This window comes from Nelusetta ayraudi, unplaced genomic scaffold (genome assembly GCF_046127955.1).
Source record: "Nelusetta ayraudi isolate G7.1 ecotype Tasmania unplaced genomic scaffold, CSIRO-AGI_Nayr_v1 ptg000004l, whole genome shotgun sequence".
Taxonomy (NCBI): Eukaryota; Metazoa; Chordata; class Actinopteri; order Tetraodontiformes; family Monacanthidae; genus Nelusetta; species Nelusetta ayraudi.
The window spans coordinates 2657974-2673558 of NW_027466054.1; the positions used below are offsets into that span (position 1 = coordinate 2657974).

Genomic DNA, 15585 nt, shown 5'->3' on the forward strand with positions numbered 1-15585 from the left:
TTCTTACCCATAAACATCTGACTCAGAAACACAGCAAGTGAGATAAATGATATAACACTAAATGGCAGAAAATGAACAGTTGTTTCAGGAGATTTTCTAGCAGTCATGGTGGCCCAATACAATCGGAAAAAGTAAATGCTTTCTTGACCTACTTACTATTTAACTAGGATCTTCCAACAGTTTTGAATAGCAATATATGTAAAAGTATAGCTTATGCTGTTATTGCTAGTCTTTTAACCAACTAAAAGCACTTGCGTGTAGTCGGGTCACTGTCTAATGGACGTCCATTGAAAGGATTTGGGTTTTATCAACATTTTAAAACAAAGACTGCCATACCAAACTCATAATGTAATGGGAAAGACACAGCAGTGAGCTGTGTTTACTTAGACACCACCTGACCAGGGCCGTGGCGGTTTGGCTCAGCGTGGGGACTGCTGCCGGAAAACGATACTATGACTCCTTGATGGGAAAGCAGATTGGTAACTGTTGCCTGTGTTAGTTTTGGAATCGATACATAATGAACAAGAGAGATGCTCATACTCTCCACCACATTTTACTTTTGCAATGTGCAATCATCAAATATCTGTTGCGTCCTTGCCTCCTGCTAAGACTGTCCCTGAAGTTTATTTAGCCTCCTTGTTGGCAGGTGGAGGTCAACATCTTTGTGAACTTGGTTGCACTGTTTGGTATTCTCACAAGGAAATACCCAATCTTACCTCACCTCAACTCATCCTCACCCTCTTCCGTGAATTTTCTATAGACCCTCCCTCTGTCAGTGGTGTGAGATGAGGCTCCACCCGCGGGCCGTAGACTAACCAATAGGCATTATGTAAACGATGAGGTGAGGAGAACATATTTGTGACATAGAGCATAGCAGGGGACAAGCGTCATGAGTCACCTGAGTCACAGGTGTGTCCTCCCTGTTGTTGCCTCAAGGGTAACGCCCACCATTGTGCACTAATTTGCTATTTATAGAGCACCACCAATGGGAATGCTGCTGTGGTGATGAAAAAACAAAGAACGTCATTAGTGTTGTGTTACTGTTGTAGCCATTCTGTGATATAAAAAGGCCTTTGTTTGTCATTGACCAAAAAAAATTAACAATAATAATCACATGCCATATATTAAGGTGCATGCAAACATCCAAACTGTTGTATTTCAAAAGTAACTGTTAGTTAATAGATTCAAATTTTAAAAAAGCATTGCAAGAATTAACTTCTGTGACATCTATACATGTATTTTTACTGGTTATACAAAAGAATTAAAAAAAAAACCTGAGTAACGTGCTTGTTTTAAATCCATCTTTAGTCGACTGGAAAGCAATCCTGCAATGACTGCCATACTGGAGTCCACTGCCATAAAAAGTGATCCCCTCTGAGTCAGCTTTTCTAACGTTGGCAGTTTCTCCAACGCTCCTCCTCTTCCTGTTATAAGGCCTGTGTCATCTTGATAAATCCCTCTGGTTACTACTGTACCACCCCCGTAGCAGAGAAAAACAGAGAACTAGGGCTCTTCTGTCAGAGAGAGGAAGCGCTGTCAGTCATGAATTATGGAGGAGGGTTATTAGATTAGTGAGAGGATGTTTGCTGCGAAGCTGGCTCGGTCTGGCACACCATCTGGTACCCATTGCATCTTAAATTATGTGTGTGAGTTCTACGCCAGTGTCCAATGTCTTCTTGTCATATTAGGGACCAGTGAAAGGTTTGCCAAAGATGTAATTAAATATTAAGTAATAAGAACAGTCTTGAAATCAATATTCATGATATCATCTGCACAATCTGTGATGACAAGTGGCCTTTGAAAAAACACATTTAAACATTACATATGCCTATTAAGTGTGCCTATTTATTAGGGACTGAGTCCCAGCGATAGACCAGCTCTGGAACAGCACAGGGCCAGGGCGAAGACCTCAATTGAAAATGGAAAATTGTAATGTTTCTTTCTTGTTATAGTTCCGCTGCCTGTTTCCATCAAAATTTGACCCGCTGATCATGCTCGAAAACTCACCAAATTTGGCAATCGTGTCAGAACTGGTGAAAAAGTTCCTAAAATGAAGACAGAATGGCAAAATTTGGCTTTATAGCCTACAGACACCCAAAAACACTTAAATGCGTGTGAGTGAATGGGAATGAGTGTTGAGATTTTGCATTCTCCCATTCTGTCTCATGCTAAACCATCGTAAGATGTTCATTTTGGTGAGTTTCAAGGTGTTTAAAATATTTTTTACATTTCTTTGCCGTCAATTTTCAATTTTCTCTCAGCGAGGCTACCAACTCATACAGTCTTGCCACGAAAAGCTTATTGAGTGGTTTCATAGTGATGACGGCAGCAGCATGAACGGCAGGCATCGGTGGGCCACAGCAGGATCAGTCCCCTGAACACTGCTTGCAGCTTTAATCATGATTATGCTTCGTTCTTTTCCTGACACCAGAGTTAGATTGTTTTTTTAGCTCTGGTGGCACACATCAAGAGAGATTCAAGCCATGGGGCCTTTCTATGTAGAGTTTGAATGCTTTCCACATGCTCTGCCGTGGGTGTCCTCAGGATATCCTTGAGTCACATTTCAGTTTTTGCCCACTGCTCCAAAGATGTGTTGAAAAGCAACAATTTCAGTAATCAAGCAACTTCTCCCTGCATCAAGTGTTACTCGGGTATCAGTTAATTATTGCCAGCTTAGTCACAAGATCATAAAATTCCGCATTGGGCTCAGTAGGACCGCTGGGGATTCTACCCATCTACTAATCATGTGCCAAGTCTCTGTAGACACAGAAATATAGCAACAATTCCAAGCAACATAAACCAGTTTCATGGCAATTAGCGTAGTCAGGGAGACATCTGCAAAAGATCGCCTGAAATAAAAGTAGTTGTAAAAGTGAAATTAATAAATAAGACATAGATATATTTTTAATTATTTTATTTTATAAAAGACCAATTCAAATCCAAACTGAACAATGTGAATTAACAAGTAGGCTTTGGTGCATCTTTTTTTTTTTTTTTTTTGCTCTGATAGATTAGAGCAGGAAACCAGTGCTTCAATCTCGCTGTGAAAAAAAAAAGAAAAACAAATTTTCAAAATAACAAATTATATTGGCAGACAGATTGTTAAGTGTTTCTCTGTAAGCAGCACAAACTTCTCAAATGAAAGCACATTTTCAAAGGCGTGAATTTGTCTGCCAAATGTGATGGTAAGACTGGCTTGACTGGGACAAAAGCACTATGGTAGATACAAACATATCACTGACTGCATTTAGCGCAATATGACAACAATCAAAAACCTCGACTCAGTCACTGATTTCCACAAATAAATAAAGGAATCTTTTACATATTTACAACATTTCTTGATTCAAATTTACAACTCTAACAAGGCAACACACCAGCAGTGAGAACTTGAGAGGGTTTTACAAAAAAATATGTACAGTAACTATTTACACGGTTTTAACAAGCGCAATTTTACAGCAACTTTTCACTTAAGTTCCTTCATTTTAACAAAACCCTTAATTTTGGTTGATGAGCAGCTTTTCTACTTCAACGTAAGCCTTCTGAGAACTTTCATCAGAGGAACTTTTTTAAAACAAGTTACAAACAAATATAAAACAACGGACTCAAATATGAAAGACATAAAAAGGGGCACTTTGTGGCCTAGGGGAGGGGAAAGGCCACCACGTAATAATGAAGGCCGCTGTCTCCAAAGGCACACAATATACGAATAACTTCTGAAGGACGAGACCAGTAGGATATGCATGTTTACACCCTACAGACTTCACAAAGTAGCAGTCGAGAGTGAATGAAAAACATACAGTCATTCTGGCTCCAGATTACCTGACTGATCCTACCAGTGTGTCTCTTTGTATCTGGACAATCATAGGATTATTTAACAAACTGGTAAAAAGAGAAAGAAATTACACCAAGACTATAAGCTGACATTTTTTGATGGACTCAAAAGAGTCAAGGATTTGTTACATCTTCATCTTCTTCACAACACCCTTTGTGACCATGCAGCACTATCAGCGTGAGACCATTCTGTGGTTCCTATGTCCTTTCTTCCACTCTTGGACGGCACACTGCTGAGGTATAAAGTTACGAACCACCACTCGTGGCATTGAGGAAAATAGCTGTACATTAGCAGCAACTGAAAATAAAAAAAATGGCCTTTCCATAATCAACAGAGTTGATTCAAATAAAGCTGGCATCGTTGTGTACTGATCAGGCAAAATCCATGTCGTCCATACTGAGCATTTGCCTCTAAAAAATAAAGAAGGAAAACAGGTTACTGACAAGACAATCTTTTAAAATGTTCATTATTATGAGTGAAATGTAATTAAAAATGAAGATACCTCAGGATAAACGTATCCTTCAGAACTGTTCCTGCAGATGTGGACCTCGTCCTCTGTTGTTTTCTGGTACACAGGGTTGACAAAGTGGATGGTGTTGGTGTTTTTCTGTCGCCAGTGTCTCCACATCAGAACAGCACCAAAGACCAGCAGAACAGTGACCACTGTGGAGCAAAAGAACAGTTCAGGTTCACGTTTTGACATCAGGAAGTAAAAGGCAGAGTGTTGCAGAGCTGAAATGGGAACTTACTTATTGGCAGCACAACGTACAGTGCAACCGGGTGAGACGAAGGAGCTTCTTCTGGCCCAGCTGCCAGTCTGTTTCCTGAAAAGTGAAAAAAAAAGGTTCAGAAAATGACTTTATCATTTGATAAACAAGGAGAAAACAATAAAACCTGCAGAAAACAACAACACAAACCGAGCATGTTAGCTTTATTGTTAGCTTTAGCAAACTAAACAACAAAACCTTGCACAGGTAAGATCCTTTCTGAAACCAAGCAAAACCACATCTGCTATGGGGCTTTGTATAGCAAGTAAGTATCTTCTACTTAAACCAAGTTATGTGTTTGATTGTTTAATTTTGACATTCTGTTATCTGCTGTCATGCAGCACTAATCCAGGACCCCTCCCATACCTTGAGCAGTGGCGACAGGCGGCTGTGTTCTTGAGACAGTGCTGCTGGAGGTATTTGCAGGTTTTTCTGTGGTTTTGGTCGTAGTACTCGTAGGTTTGTTGGTAGTAATCATAGGTTTGGTGGCAGCAGGAAGAGGCCCCTTGGTCGGACTGGAGGGAGCTTTGGGCACTTCCTTCTCAGTAGGGGCAACAGCTGTGAAAGGAAACAGGGCTCGTTAAGAGTCGCACTTCATGGTTGTTTTTGGTTTTCTTTGTGATACCACCTGCGGGAGACACCCACCTCGCACGCAGTTCGACATGTCCGCTAGGGTCATGTCATCGGGGCAGACGCAGGTGAGCCTGGGGGAGCGCTGGTTGATCTGAGGGGCCGGCAGGCAGAGGAACTCACAAGATAACCCGTCTGTGCTCTTGCACCAGTTGGTACCTACATGGGGGTGGAAAAAACACACATTAAGCATTATTGAATGGGGACAAACAGTCAGCGTTTCTTACAATCAATCAATTGGAGAGATTTTTGTCGTACCGTTGGGCTGCACAAGATTGTGGTACAGCACGATGTCCTCTGGCTGATGCAAGTCGGTCGCTAGCTTTGTGACGCCTCCTCCGGTCAGGCGACTCGCACTGAAGATCGCACCATTGTCTGTGTCAGTCCAGAACACTTTCTCCTGTTAAAACAACAAGAAATTGTACTTTAAATGATCGAGCGATGAGATCAGAACCTCTGATCCAACATTTTGAGTGAAGATAAAATTAGATTCTGGCAGTCACACCCAGAAGCTCTTCCGCATGACTCACCTCAAACACAGTCAGAGAGACGGGGTGGGAGAGCAACTCCTCGCTGTGGATGATCGTGCGTCGCTCTCCTCCATTCACACTAATGCTGGACAGCGTGTGTAGCTTCGAGTCCACCCAGTACAGACGCTGGTTGCCAATGTCTGTACATGGAGACCATGAGGATTTAGATGGAATCCAACCCATCCTAGTTATCACATCTTTGACAAGGTGCTTACCCAGTGTGATGCCGTTGGGCCAGAGAATGTCGTCCACTACCAGGGCAAAGCGATCCACCCCGTTCAGACCACTCCTCTCTATTTTAGCTTCCTCACCCCAGTCTGTCCAGTACATAAAACTGAAGGGGAGAAAGACAAAAAAATGGCGAGGATGAGATTTGAGTTGATCAGCAAAATCCATTCACCCAAGATCCAAGCTGTAGCGGAGAGCTAACTGCAAGCATTTGCCATCTTCACCTCACACTTACTTGTTAATGGGATCAACGACGATGGCTCTCGGCTTCTCCAGGTGCTCCGAGATCAGGGTCTTTCTCTTGCGGCCGTCTGTTGTTGCCACGGAGATCCTCTTCAGATCGCTGTCGGTCCAGTAAATGTGACCATGGATCCAATCCACTGCGAGACCCTCGGGAGCCTCAATATCACCGGCAATCACCACGTTGTGGTTCGATGAGTTGCCAGCCGCGTCGATACTGGAGCTGTCAGAGGGACACAAGCATATATTAGAGAAACACCCTCATTTTGTCAGGAAATTCTTACTGGAGTAACCTCTGTTTAACTGAAAACTCATGATATGGAGAACAGAGGTGTGTACATGGGTACCACTGTGTACTAATTACCTGTAGATTTTCTTCAGGGAGGGGTCAGACCAGTAGATGACCTTGTTCGGCATGTCAATGTCCAGAGCCACAGCATTTTTCTGCTGGGGGATGACCTGGACGTAGTCACTGTGGTCCACCGACATCATCCTCACCTCATGTTTGTTTGTGAAGTACAACATGGGCACGGTGCCTTTAAGAGAACAGAGGCTTCGCATTACACATCTGGTCATCGATCACGTGTGCTCGTCTCTCGGCAGTGGCTCTGCACTGATCAGGACTTCATCACTGTTACCTGTCTCAGCCTTGCACGTCTTGCTCGCAGGGTCGATCTCGTAGCCCTGCTTGCAGTCACACTTGTAGCTGCCCGGCAGGTTGATGCAGATCTGGCTGCAAGTGTCCGGCGTGGCGCATTCATTGATGTCTGCAAGTGAAGGAACGGTCAAGGTGAGGAGCAAATTTAGATGGAACATTTATTTGTTTAACCACCGTCACTTTGAACCACTTTTATTTTTTTAAAGTGATCTAAATGTTTCTTAAATTATGCATCAGAGGTTCCTCGCTCACCTTCACAGGACCTGTTGTCTGCCATCAGGTTGTACCCCGACCGGCAGGAGCAGTTGAAGCCGAGATTCAGATCATTGCAGACATGGGAGCAGCCGCCGTTGTTGACCAAACACTCGTTGACATCTGTGGATACGCAGATACACAGAGCTTTCAAACTCTATTCAGGACAACTGTTTTCCTAATTGCGGATGATGAACTCGCATATTAAAACCACAGACCACTGAATTCAGAGGCAGCTATATGAATCTTTCCCCCCGAGGTTGTGATGTGGCAGAATTTCCATTTTCCTTGCCAAGTTACTGAGCCAACTGCTTACATGCTGTATTTTCTCATGCGATCATTTTTATGAAGCAAGCAGACGATAAAAATAAAGACTGAACTTACCACATTGTTGGGGCTCATCTGAGAAGTCTGTGCAGTCCTTCACGTGGTTGCACACTTTCTCGCTGCTGATACACTCCCCGCTAAGACACTTGAACATGGCTGGACCCTCACATATGTTTTCTGTTAAAAAAGTAATAATAATAATAATGAATTGAAAAACAGAATGTCACAAGATGTTTTACATCTTCTTCTTTGAAGAAGAAACCAGAAACATTTCAAGTGAGCAGCAGAAACGTGTAGATTTCTATCAGTCACCTGTGTGGCAGTCCATTTCATCACTGCGGTCGCTGCAGTCAGGCTTCCTGTCGCACTGGAGGGTGCCGTGGATACAGGCGCCATCCTTACACTGGAACCAGCCTGGGTGACAAGTAGGGCGACCTAGAAAAAAAAAGTGGCACAGTGGATTAAAGAGGGAGGGAGTGGCAGGAGCAGGAAAAAAAAGAGTCATGATCGTAGAAATGTGAAAGGGGGGGGAAGGCAAATCTCAGCTGAAGTGAAGGAAGCAAGAAACTAGCTGAGTCTTAAAAATATGTCAGTTTCATCTGAAAAAAAAAAGTGAGTTGTTTTACCATTAAAGCAGCTCTAGGCAACTTTCGGTGGAAATGGCCAAGTGACGCACTAACCACGCTGCAGCGCTAGTTTATTGATGTGGGAAAATACAAATAGTGGCCTGGCTGGAGCGCTCGTATGTGTTCAGGAAAAACACCAACATGAAATGCAAAACAGACATTGACAATAATGTCGTAGCAAACGTTCAACACTTTTATTACTTGTTGGGTTCCATTCCGTCATTTTACAATCTTATGTATTTGTAATAGTAGTCTGTAAAACCGCCTCTAAATAAACGTGTGACGTTGCCATAAAGTGCTTTGTCCGGTCCAGTCGTGCTTGAAAGTGACGCAGTGCAGTTACAGCCTCCCCCCCCCCCCCCCCCCCCCACTCTCGCTGCCGAGGCGGCACCGTTGATCCTATTAATCGGTTATGTGCTGCTTTACTGAGTTTGGAATCATCATTTTATGGTGGAAAAGTTACCTAGAGCTGCTTTAACCAGCTAGTTCTACCAATCTGATTGGCTCATTCTGAATGTGTCAAATCGACCTCCAAGTAGTTTTTATTGAAGAATGTTTTATACGGATGCTATTTTTATACGGGGGTCATGCACTTTACTGTTGTGTTGTTCTTATCCCTTGCTGATGTTTTTATATTGTCTATATTTGTCCCTGTATTGTTGTGTGTCTGACACGCTGAGGAGTATTGAAGGAAACTTCACTGTGCAACGTACAGTGAAAATGAAGTCTTAAATGTTCAAATGTTGCCCTCCTTCTAAAGGGGGAAGTGAAATCGTTCTCATGATCTTAGGCGAAATTGGCTGTGAATTTTGAGTCACTGTGTTGCCTGGGCTCATAAGAGAGCAGGAACATCTGGCAAACAGGATTTAGAGATTTTACTGCAGTAGAAAGAAGACGGATCCAAGAGGATGTATCCAATAAAGACTGAAAGGTCCAGTGTGTAAAGGTTGGCTTGATTTATGATTTTTATATGAGTAAAAGCTTCACATACTGCCTATAAATACATTAATCAAAGTGTATACTCGCAGTAAAATACATTAATTTGGTTTTCCTATGCTTAGAACGGTTCTCATATACATCAGAATATACATAGAGCAAGAGTCTTACTTCTGGTTAGCTACCATCAAGCCTGCGCTGTCAGGCGAGCTTCTTTAATACCAAACGCCCTTGAAAATTTTACACACTGGACCTTAAAGTCCTAAAAGAAAACGCCCACTCACTGCAGTTGGCTTCATCCGAGTGGTCGTGACAGTCGTTGCCTCCGTCGCACCGCCACTTGCTGTGGATGCACTCGCCGCTGGCACACTGGAACTGGTCGCTGCTGCACGGGTGGGTCTTCTTGGTCTCTCCCCCGCAGGTCTCCGGCCACTCGTCGGAGCCGTCGGCGCAGTCCTCGTCTCCGTCGCAGCGCCACGAGGCCAGCACGCACACCGTGTTGTTGCACTGGAAGGAGCTGCTGCTGCAGGCAGGACGCTTCGGGCAGGAGGACTCGTCCGAGCCGTCCAAACAGTCGTCGTCCTCGTCGCAGACATAAGACCTGGAGATGCACTGGCCGTTGGCGCAGCGGAACTGGGTGTCTCTGCACTGTTTGGCCGCTAGTAATGCGAGAGAGAGAGAAAGAGAGTGAGAGGGTGAGACCAAGGGGCTGGAACGGCAGTGTCAGACCCGATTTTGGAATTGAGGACATCTAGAACGTGTCATTGCTATTTAATCCAACAACAGGCTTTTTCCAATAAAGAACTAATTTCACTGCTTTTTCCACTGTTTAATATATCAACGTTCTTTTATATTCCTTAAGGATACGATACTGCTGAAAAACACGAGGATGAAATTCAAGATCTATTCTGATTGGTTTCATCCATTTAAAGGGGCAATATGCTGCATTAATTCTCAGCTTCATGTTCAAGAGACAAAGTCAACACATAATACAATGCATAATATTGCGAGCGAGAGCTCATGCCTCCAGGTATTTCTTTATTGAAAAGTATATTCTGTATTTTTCATTTTAGGCTACCATTTCGAACTATATCGTTCCATCGTTGTTTCTTGTTTGTTTTCACAGTGTTTCAAGAGGGAGGGCGACCAATGATGCCAAAGGCAGGAAAGGAGAGAATATTTACATATAGTATTTATTATGACTGCGTGGCCTTCATGGTCGGGAAGCACCGAGAGAGAGTGTGGGGAATGACTTCCTGCTCGATGCTTCACTTACCGCAGTTCTCCTCATCGGATCCGTTGTCACAGTCCTCCTTGCCGTCGCAGTGCCAGCTCTGAGGTATACACTCGTGCAGAGGGGGGCCACAGTTGAGCTGCGTCGCTGAACAAGTTTTGTTCACTGCCATAGAAACAGGAAGTAAGAAGAAAATGTGAAAACTAAAGGATAAAGCCATAAAAGCTGTGTTTGCACAACGGTCAATAAAACTGCTGCTGCTCTACATGTGTGTTTTCACCGTGGTGAGGTAATCTAGGATTCTGGGTGCAGGTAAGACATACATTCATGGCTTCCTGATAGCGTTAATAACTAGTATGATCAATAGTAGTATACCTGACAAGTGCTTGCATGATTTCTACAACTCCAGTTTTCCAACTTCAGACTATTCCTGGGTATGTTGCTAAATTAAAGAGACAATTGAATGCTTGGGGAACATTATGATGCCTGTTTTTAGCTCTAGTAATTTGTTTTATTACATTCTGCTTTCAGACAATGACATAGTCTAATTTTACCATTTACAATATTTTTTCGAGCTCTGTTAAATGATGTCAAACATTCAGCAGGTAAAACTCATGGACAGTCAGGGACGGCGATTCCTCTGATTCCTGCATTCTATACATTTATTTCCCTTCAAACTTCTCCTTCTCAGTGACAACATACAGCATGTTTCAGGGAGTTCGTCGCTTCCATCGCCGCAGTCGTCCGATCCATCGCAGATCCACCTGCGCGTGACACACAGCCCGTTGCCACACTTGAATTGAGAGTCACTGCATGTGTAGGCGGCATCTGTGAATGATCACAAGTACAGAGTTCAGCAAAACACAAAGGCACATCGGCTGAGAGTCGCAGCTTTTACTGCACTTTGCAGTACAGAGCGCGGTCAAGTGTGGCGCTTCCACCCTTGGGAGGTTAATGTTTGGCTAAACTTGAGGTGAAAATGCACAACTGAAGGCCACGGAGGTTTGGATATCTGTGCAAATCCTAAGGTTACCAAGATTACCACATTAAGATAAGATTGCAAACTTCACAGTAGCCCGTTAGAAACGTGAGCAGATACAGCGTAAAAAGACTTTGAATAGAGAAGTACTTTATGGCTTAACGTTACTTTTATTTCCTGTCTTTATCTGTTCTGCCACACACACACACACTTTATCACACACAGACACACCCACACACACTTTATCACACACAGACACACCCACACACGTTTATAACCTTGGGAGATGAAAGAAATGCAGTAACTTCAAATGAAGCTTCCTTTTTCGGCATCCGTTCAAGATGCTGGGTGTGAACAGTGTGTTTCTCACTGCTCACTGATGACTTTCAGGTTTGAAGCAGGACTCACATGCTTCTTTTTCCCATGTGAGCGATAAAGACTTTACAGTTCAACCTCAGGTTTGAAAGTGTTGCTCCAGCACCGCCTCTGATCGACCCCTGGTTATTTCGGGCCGACGGGTCCCTGCCCTGCCGGGTCACACCTCCCTGAAGTCTCCAGCCAGAGCATCAACTGCGAACCTCTCACAAAGCGTCCTGCTCCACTCAAACACTGCCACTCTGTCTGTCACGACCTGCGAGCCCGGGGACATGACAGACTGATGTGGCTTTAAGACAATTGACAGGGGAGGAGTTTGACAGTCACACCACCAGGAGCTGATTGGCCCCAGAGTGCCATTCCTCATCACCACGGTGACCCGCGTGCCCAGGCGGAGACTCGCCAAACGAGAAAGTGCGTCCACATGTGTGTCAGGGAGCGATGACGGTTGAAAAGCAGGCAGACAGCGCAGGTCTGACAGACTCTGTGTGAAAACATTACAATGTGCTTTCTTCATTCAGGGTGTGCCAGAATTAAGAAAAAGTCCTTCCCGTTACAAAAACATAAATGTGAGGCAATAACAGAAGTGAGCCGACGGCCGATGGTCGTCGTTTGTGATTCTGGGAAACCGAAAGTCGCTCCCCTGGTTTGGAAAAGCACAAACGATGGACCGCACAAGGCTTAACCCGTGTCCGCCACATTCTCATGACGTCAGGGAAACCACCAGCATTGGGAATCAGTCACATGCTGCACAACTGGCGGGAAGCCGGCGGGAAGCCAGCGGTCGGTTGTAAATTCCTGGAATAAACACTCTACGCTGTAATTCGCCTCTTCCTGAACACGCGTGCGATCAAATATTTCTAAACTTAGGTCCTCTCTGTGATTCATGCTCACTTTTCCTTTTACAGTGCTAATCCTTTTATAATTATTTTTTGCAGCTGCAGAAGAAGGGGGAGCAAAAGTAGGTCAAACGCACAGTCTTTATGACCTTCTTAAGTTCCACTGTTTTCATTTTCCGAGGTTAATCTTCCCAGCGCAGCTCCACTGCTACATGGGTCACACGCCTCCCAAGGAAAGAGGTTTCCTTCCTTTCTTTAGCGCAAGTCGACCCGGTTATAGAGTCTGGGGTTGGTTTGGCCGATGGCACAAATCAACTTTTCCACAGTAAGTAAGTATAGTACGTAAGTATGGTGTTAAAATATTGAGCCAAGTTCTTTCAACTTTCCTGGGTAAGAAAAAGAAAGAGAAAGGCAAAATCTCATTTAACACAATTCAGAACACGGCTGGTTGCTTAACCTCATCAAAAACTTCAAGTGAGTCACATATGCCACAGTTTCCAGTAACCTGGAAAAAGAGTCTGACTTGCACGACATACACAGCCACACACGCACAGCAAGTCACAAACGGTGTGTACTTTTTTCAAGAGGACAAAAGCATAAGCAGGTGACTTGCACCTATAGACACCTAAAAAAAAAGAGAGAGAAACAGGAAACAAAGAAGGTTGAGTGCAGCCCCAAATGGAGAATCGGTATTAGTCAGAGGCTGTATGAAGCCGCAGTGTAAACCTTTGACAACCAGGAAACCATCTAGTCAAAACACTGCCATGTAAGGCAGTCAGAGCACTGAACACAGCACAGGCTGCTCTGCAGCGCTTTAGTTCAAATAGTACATCAAGACATCCTGAGAGCAGACGCTCTCAAATTGTCCTCATGATCTCAAAGCTTCCTTGTGACTGCATGTGACTTGGACCAATCACAACGCACTCCTGTCTTTTTTACAACACATCTTTGCACCTCACACACACACACTAAAACCTGGGAGTGAGGTGTGTTTAGTGACACAAATAAATGCACAGCTTTACAGTTAATAAATAACCGAGATCCAACAACGGCAGTGCAGTCCAGCTTTGAATGTTGAGTTCAAACTGCCTCAGTTGTTTCATCGCTGCGAGCGCTTTTGAGCAATCCTGGTAAATTTGGCTGGACTTTCTTTTTCTTTTCTTTTTTTAACCACGTCAACCTATCAGATCCCCCAGGTTGCAGTCAAAGGCTGATGCAAGACCTTAAATCGAGGACATGATAATGAGGTCGGAATTGGCGGGGGAGTTCAGCAGCACGTCTCCTCTGTGACTTTTAATTAATGCCAGCACATCTAAAAGTCGTCCAGTGGTTGAACAAAGGGTACTCTGACAAAGACTAATTGCATAAAGTCCACCGTTATTCCTCGTGAGTCACTGTGGTCTTGACCACACACACACCCCCACACACCCCTCTCTTCTTTCCGACAATGTACAGCTACGGTACAGTCACTTTCACTAAACGAATCATAGTCATATAGTGAGAAGGGAAAAAAATGTGGGGAGTGCATTTGAGTAATTTACTGTAGCGTGCACACATACCCACTAACTAACACTTGCATTCTTAGTGGTAATGACTGGAAACGTGTGTGTGGAGATGACTAAAGTGCTTCTTTTTTTTTCTTCTTCTTTTTTTTTTTTTGCTCTTTCAGAGATTTGAGATTAGGCAGGATTAAAAACAGAGTTGAGTGCATTCTTTGGATTTAAGTACCTTTCCTCATCATGCTACTGGAATTAAAATAAAGACCCGTGATCAAGCCAATCAATTGCATTAAATTATTGTCCATTGAGTTTTCAATAAAGTTTCAGAATCATTTATTTATTTATTTTTATCTCAAACTCTCACTACTGCCCTAGAAACCAGAAACTCCTTTGCCTAAATTTCTGTTTCTTGCTAAAAGATAGCGTTTGAAAAGGCCAATGTGCGTTTCAAAATTATGTAGTACATTTATTTGTTCATTCATTTAATCCTGACATCCATTTTTCAGTGGAACTTTTTCCTCTAGCAGTTTTTTCTGTGATAACTCATTTTTTCCGGGGAGGCAGAAGAAGGATTCCGGCCAGGAGGCTGGTGGCTGCTGCTGGTGGAGCCGCACCCTTTCTCGTTGACAGGCGGCGGTTCCTGTTTAGGCCCCGCCCATTTGGGCGTGAAAACAGGACGCGATTGGCTAGTCGGCTGCGGTCTAAATGAAAGAAAACCAATAGGAATCCAGCGCGCAACTCCATTCAACGCGCCGCGTCTAGAAACGATTCAGTTCCGTCAGGCAATAACCGGCCTCGAGAGAAAACAACCTCATTTGAAAGTACTAAAAATGAGTAAAACGGAGATGGAAAATTGATATTTCTTCTATTTTTGTTGTTGTTAAAACTCAAACATGAAGGGAGAAAGACGGTGTGGTTGTTAGTTCCGTTTAGATTCACTTCTTAAAATAAGTACGCTGTTTTTGTTGTTAGGCTGCTGCTGATACGTGAATGTATTTGAAGTTAACTGCGAGGTAACAATCACCGTCTGTCCTTTTTTTTTTTTTTAAAGTGTCTTTCAATGAAGAAAGTGTCACGCTGTTTTAATCTCTGAATAAAATTAAAAGAAGAAAACGCTGATTTCATCCTTACCTGCTTCAGTTGGGAAACCAATGAGCATCAGCAGACAGCAGCATGTGGCTGACAGTGCCAAGGCTCCCCTCCACATCCCAAACATTTACTCAGCTTTCCTCGACGGAGCCTCACTTCGCTTGGTCGCGCGACTCAACTCGAGTCGCAAAGCAGCAGCGGCGGCGGCGGATGGAGGGTTGAGGTAGGCGGAGGTCTGCGAGCTTCCCGGGCCGATGGACGCACGCCGAGCGTGGGGAAGGAAACACAGTGAATGAGTGAGGGCCTGAGTCACACCCCAACACTTTTCTGGTTTGGAGATGACAGGGGGCGGGGCTGAGAGCAGTGGCGTGATAGAAGTGAGCAAAGAATAGGCGGAGCCTGGGAGAGTTGCTGCATCACTCCGTGCGTGTGCGTGTGTCTGTGCGCGCAACCCTCCATCCGGACCAGCTATTCCTCTCGAACTGGTCTGTCTTCCTGTGTGTGTGTGTGTGTGTGTGTGTGTGTGTGTGTGTGTGTGTGTGTG

The 15585-nt window shown here is 44.0% G+C and overlaps 1 protein-coding gene across 1 annotated transcript; it reads right to left on the reverse strand.

The window, feature by feature from the left end:
- Positions 1-2899: 2899 nt before the first annotated feature.
- ldlrb (low density lipoprotein receptor b) lies at positions 2900-15347 on the reverse strand. The gene is made up of 18 exons (XM_076044008.1): positions 15084-15347; positions 10963-11088; positions 10303-10425; positions 9311-9685; positions 7777-7899; positions 7522-7641; positions 7138-7260; positions 6866-6994; positions 6592-6763; positions 6223-6450; positions 5975-6093; positions 5760-5899; positions 5488-5629; positions 5245-5388; positions 4966-5157; positions 4582-4656; positions 4335-4495; positions 2900-4242 (listed from the first exon to the last, which is right to left on the reverse strand). The coding sequence occupies exons 1-18, from the start codon at positions 15166-15168 to the stop codon at positions 4204-4206; spliced, it is 2616 nt and encodes an 871-aa protein (XP_075900123.1). The 5' UTR covers positions 15169-15347; the 3' UTR covers positions 2900-4203.
- Positions 15348-15585: the final 238 nt, after the last annotated feature.

Bases quoted from the DNA above. Each gene is read 5' to 3' on its own strand.
- ldlrb (XM_076044008.1), bottom strand. From the start codon at position 15,168: ATGTTTGGGATGTGGAGGGGAGCCTTGGCACTGTCAGCCACATGCTGC. The intron at 11,089-15,083 runs GTAAGGATGAAA...GATCATTCACAG, and splicing joins TGGTTTCCCAACTGAAGCAG to ATGCCGCCTACACATGCAGT. The intron at 4,657-4,965 runs GTATGGGAGGGG...TTCACTTTTCAG, and splicing joins GCCTGTCGCCACTGCTCAAG to GAAACAGACTGGCAGCTGGG.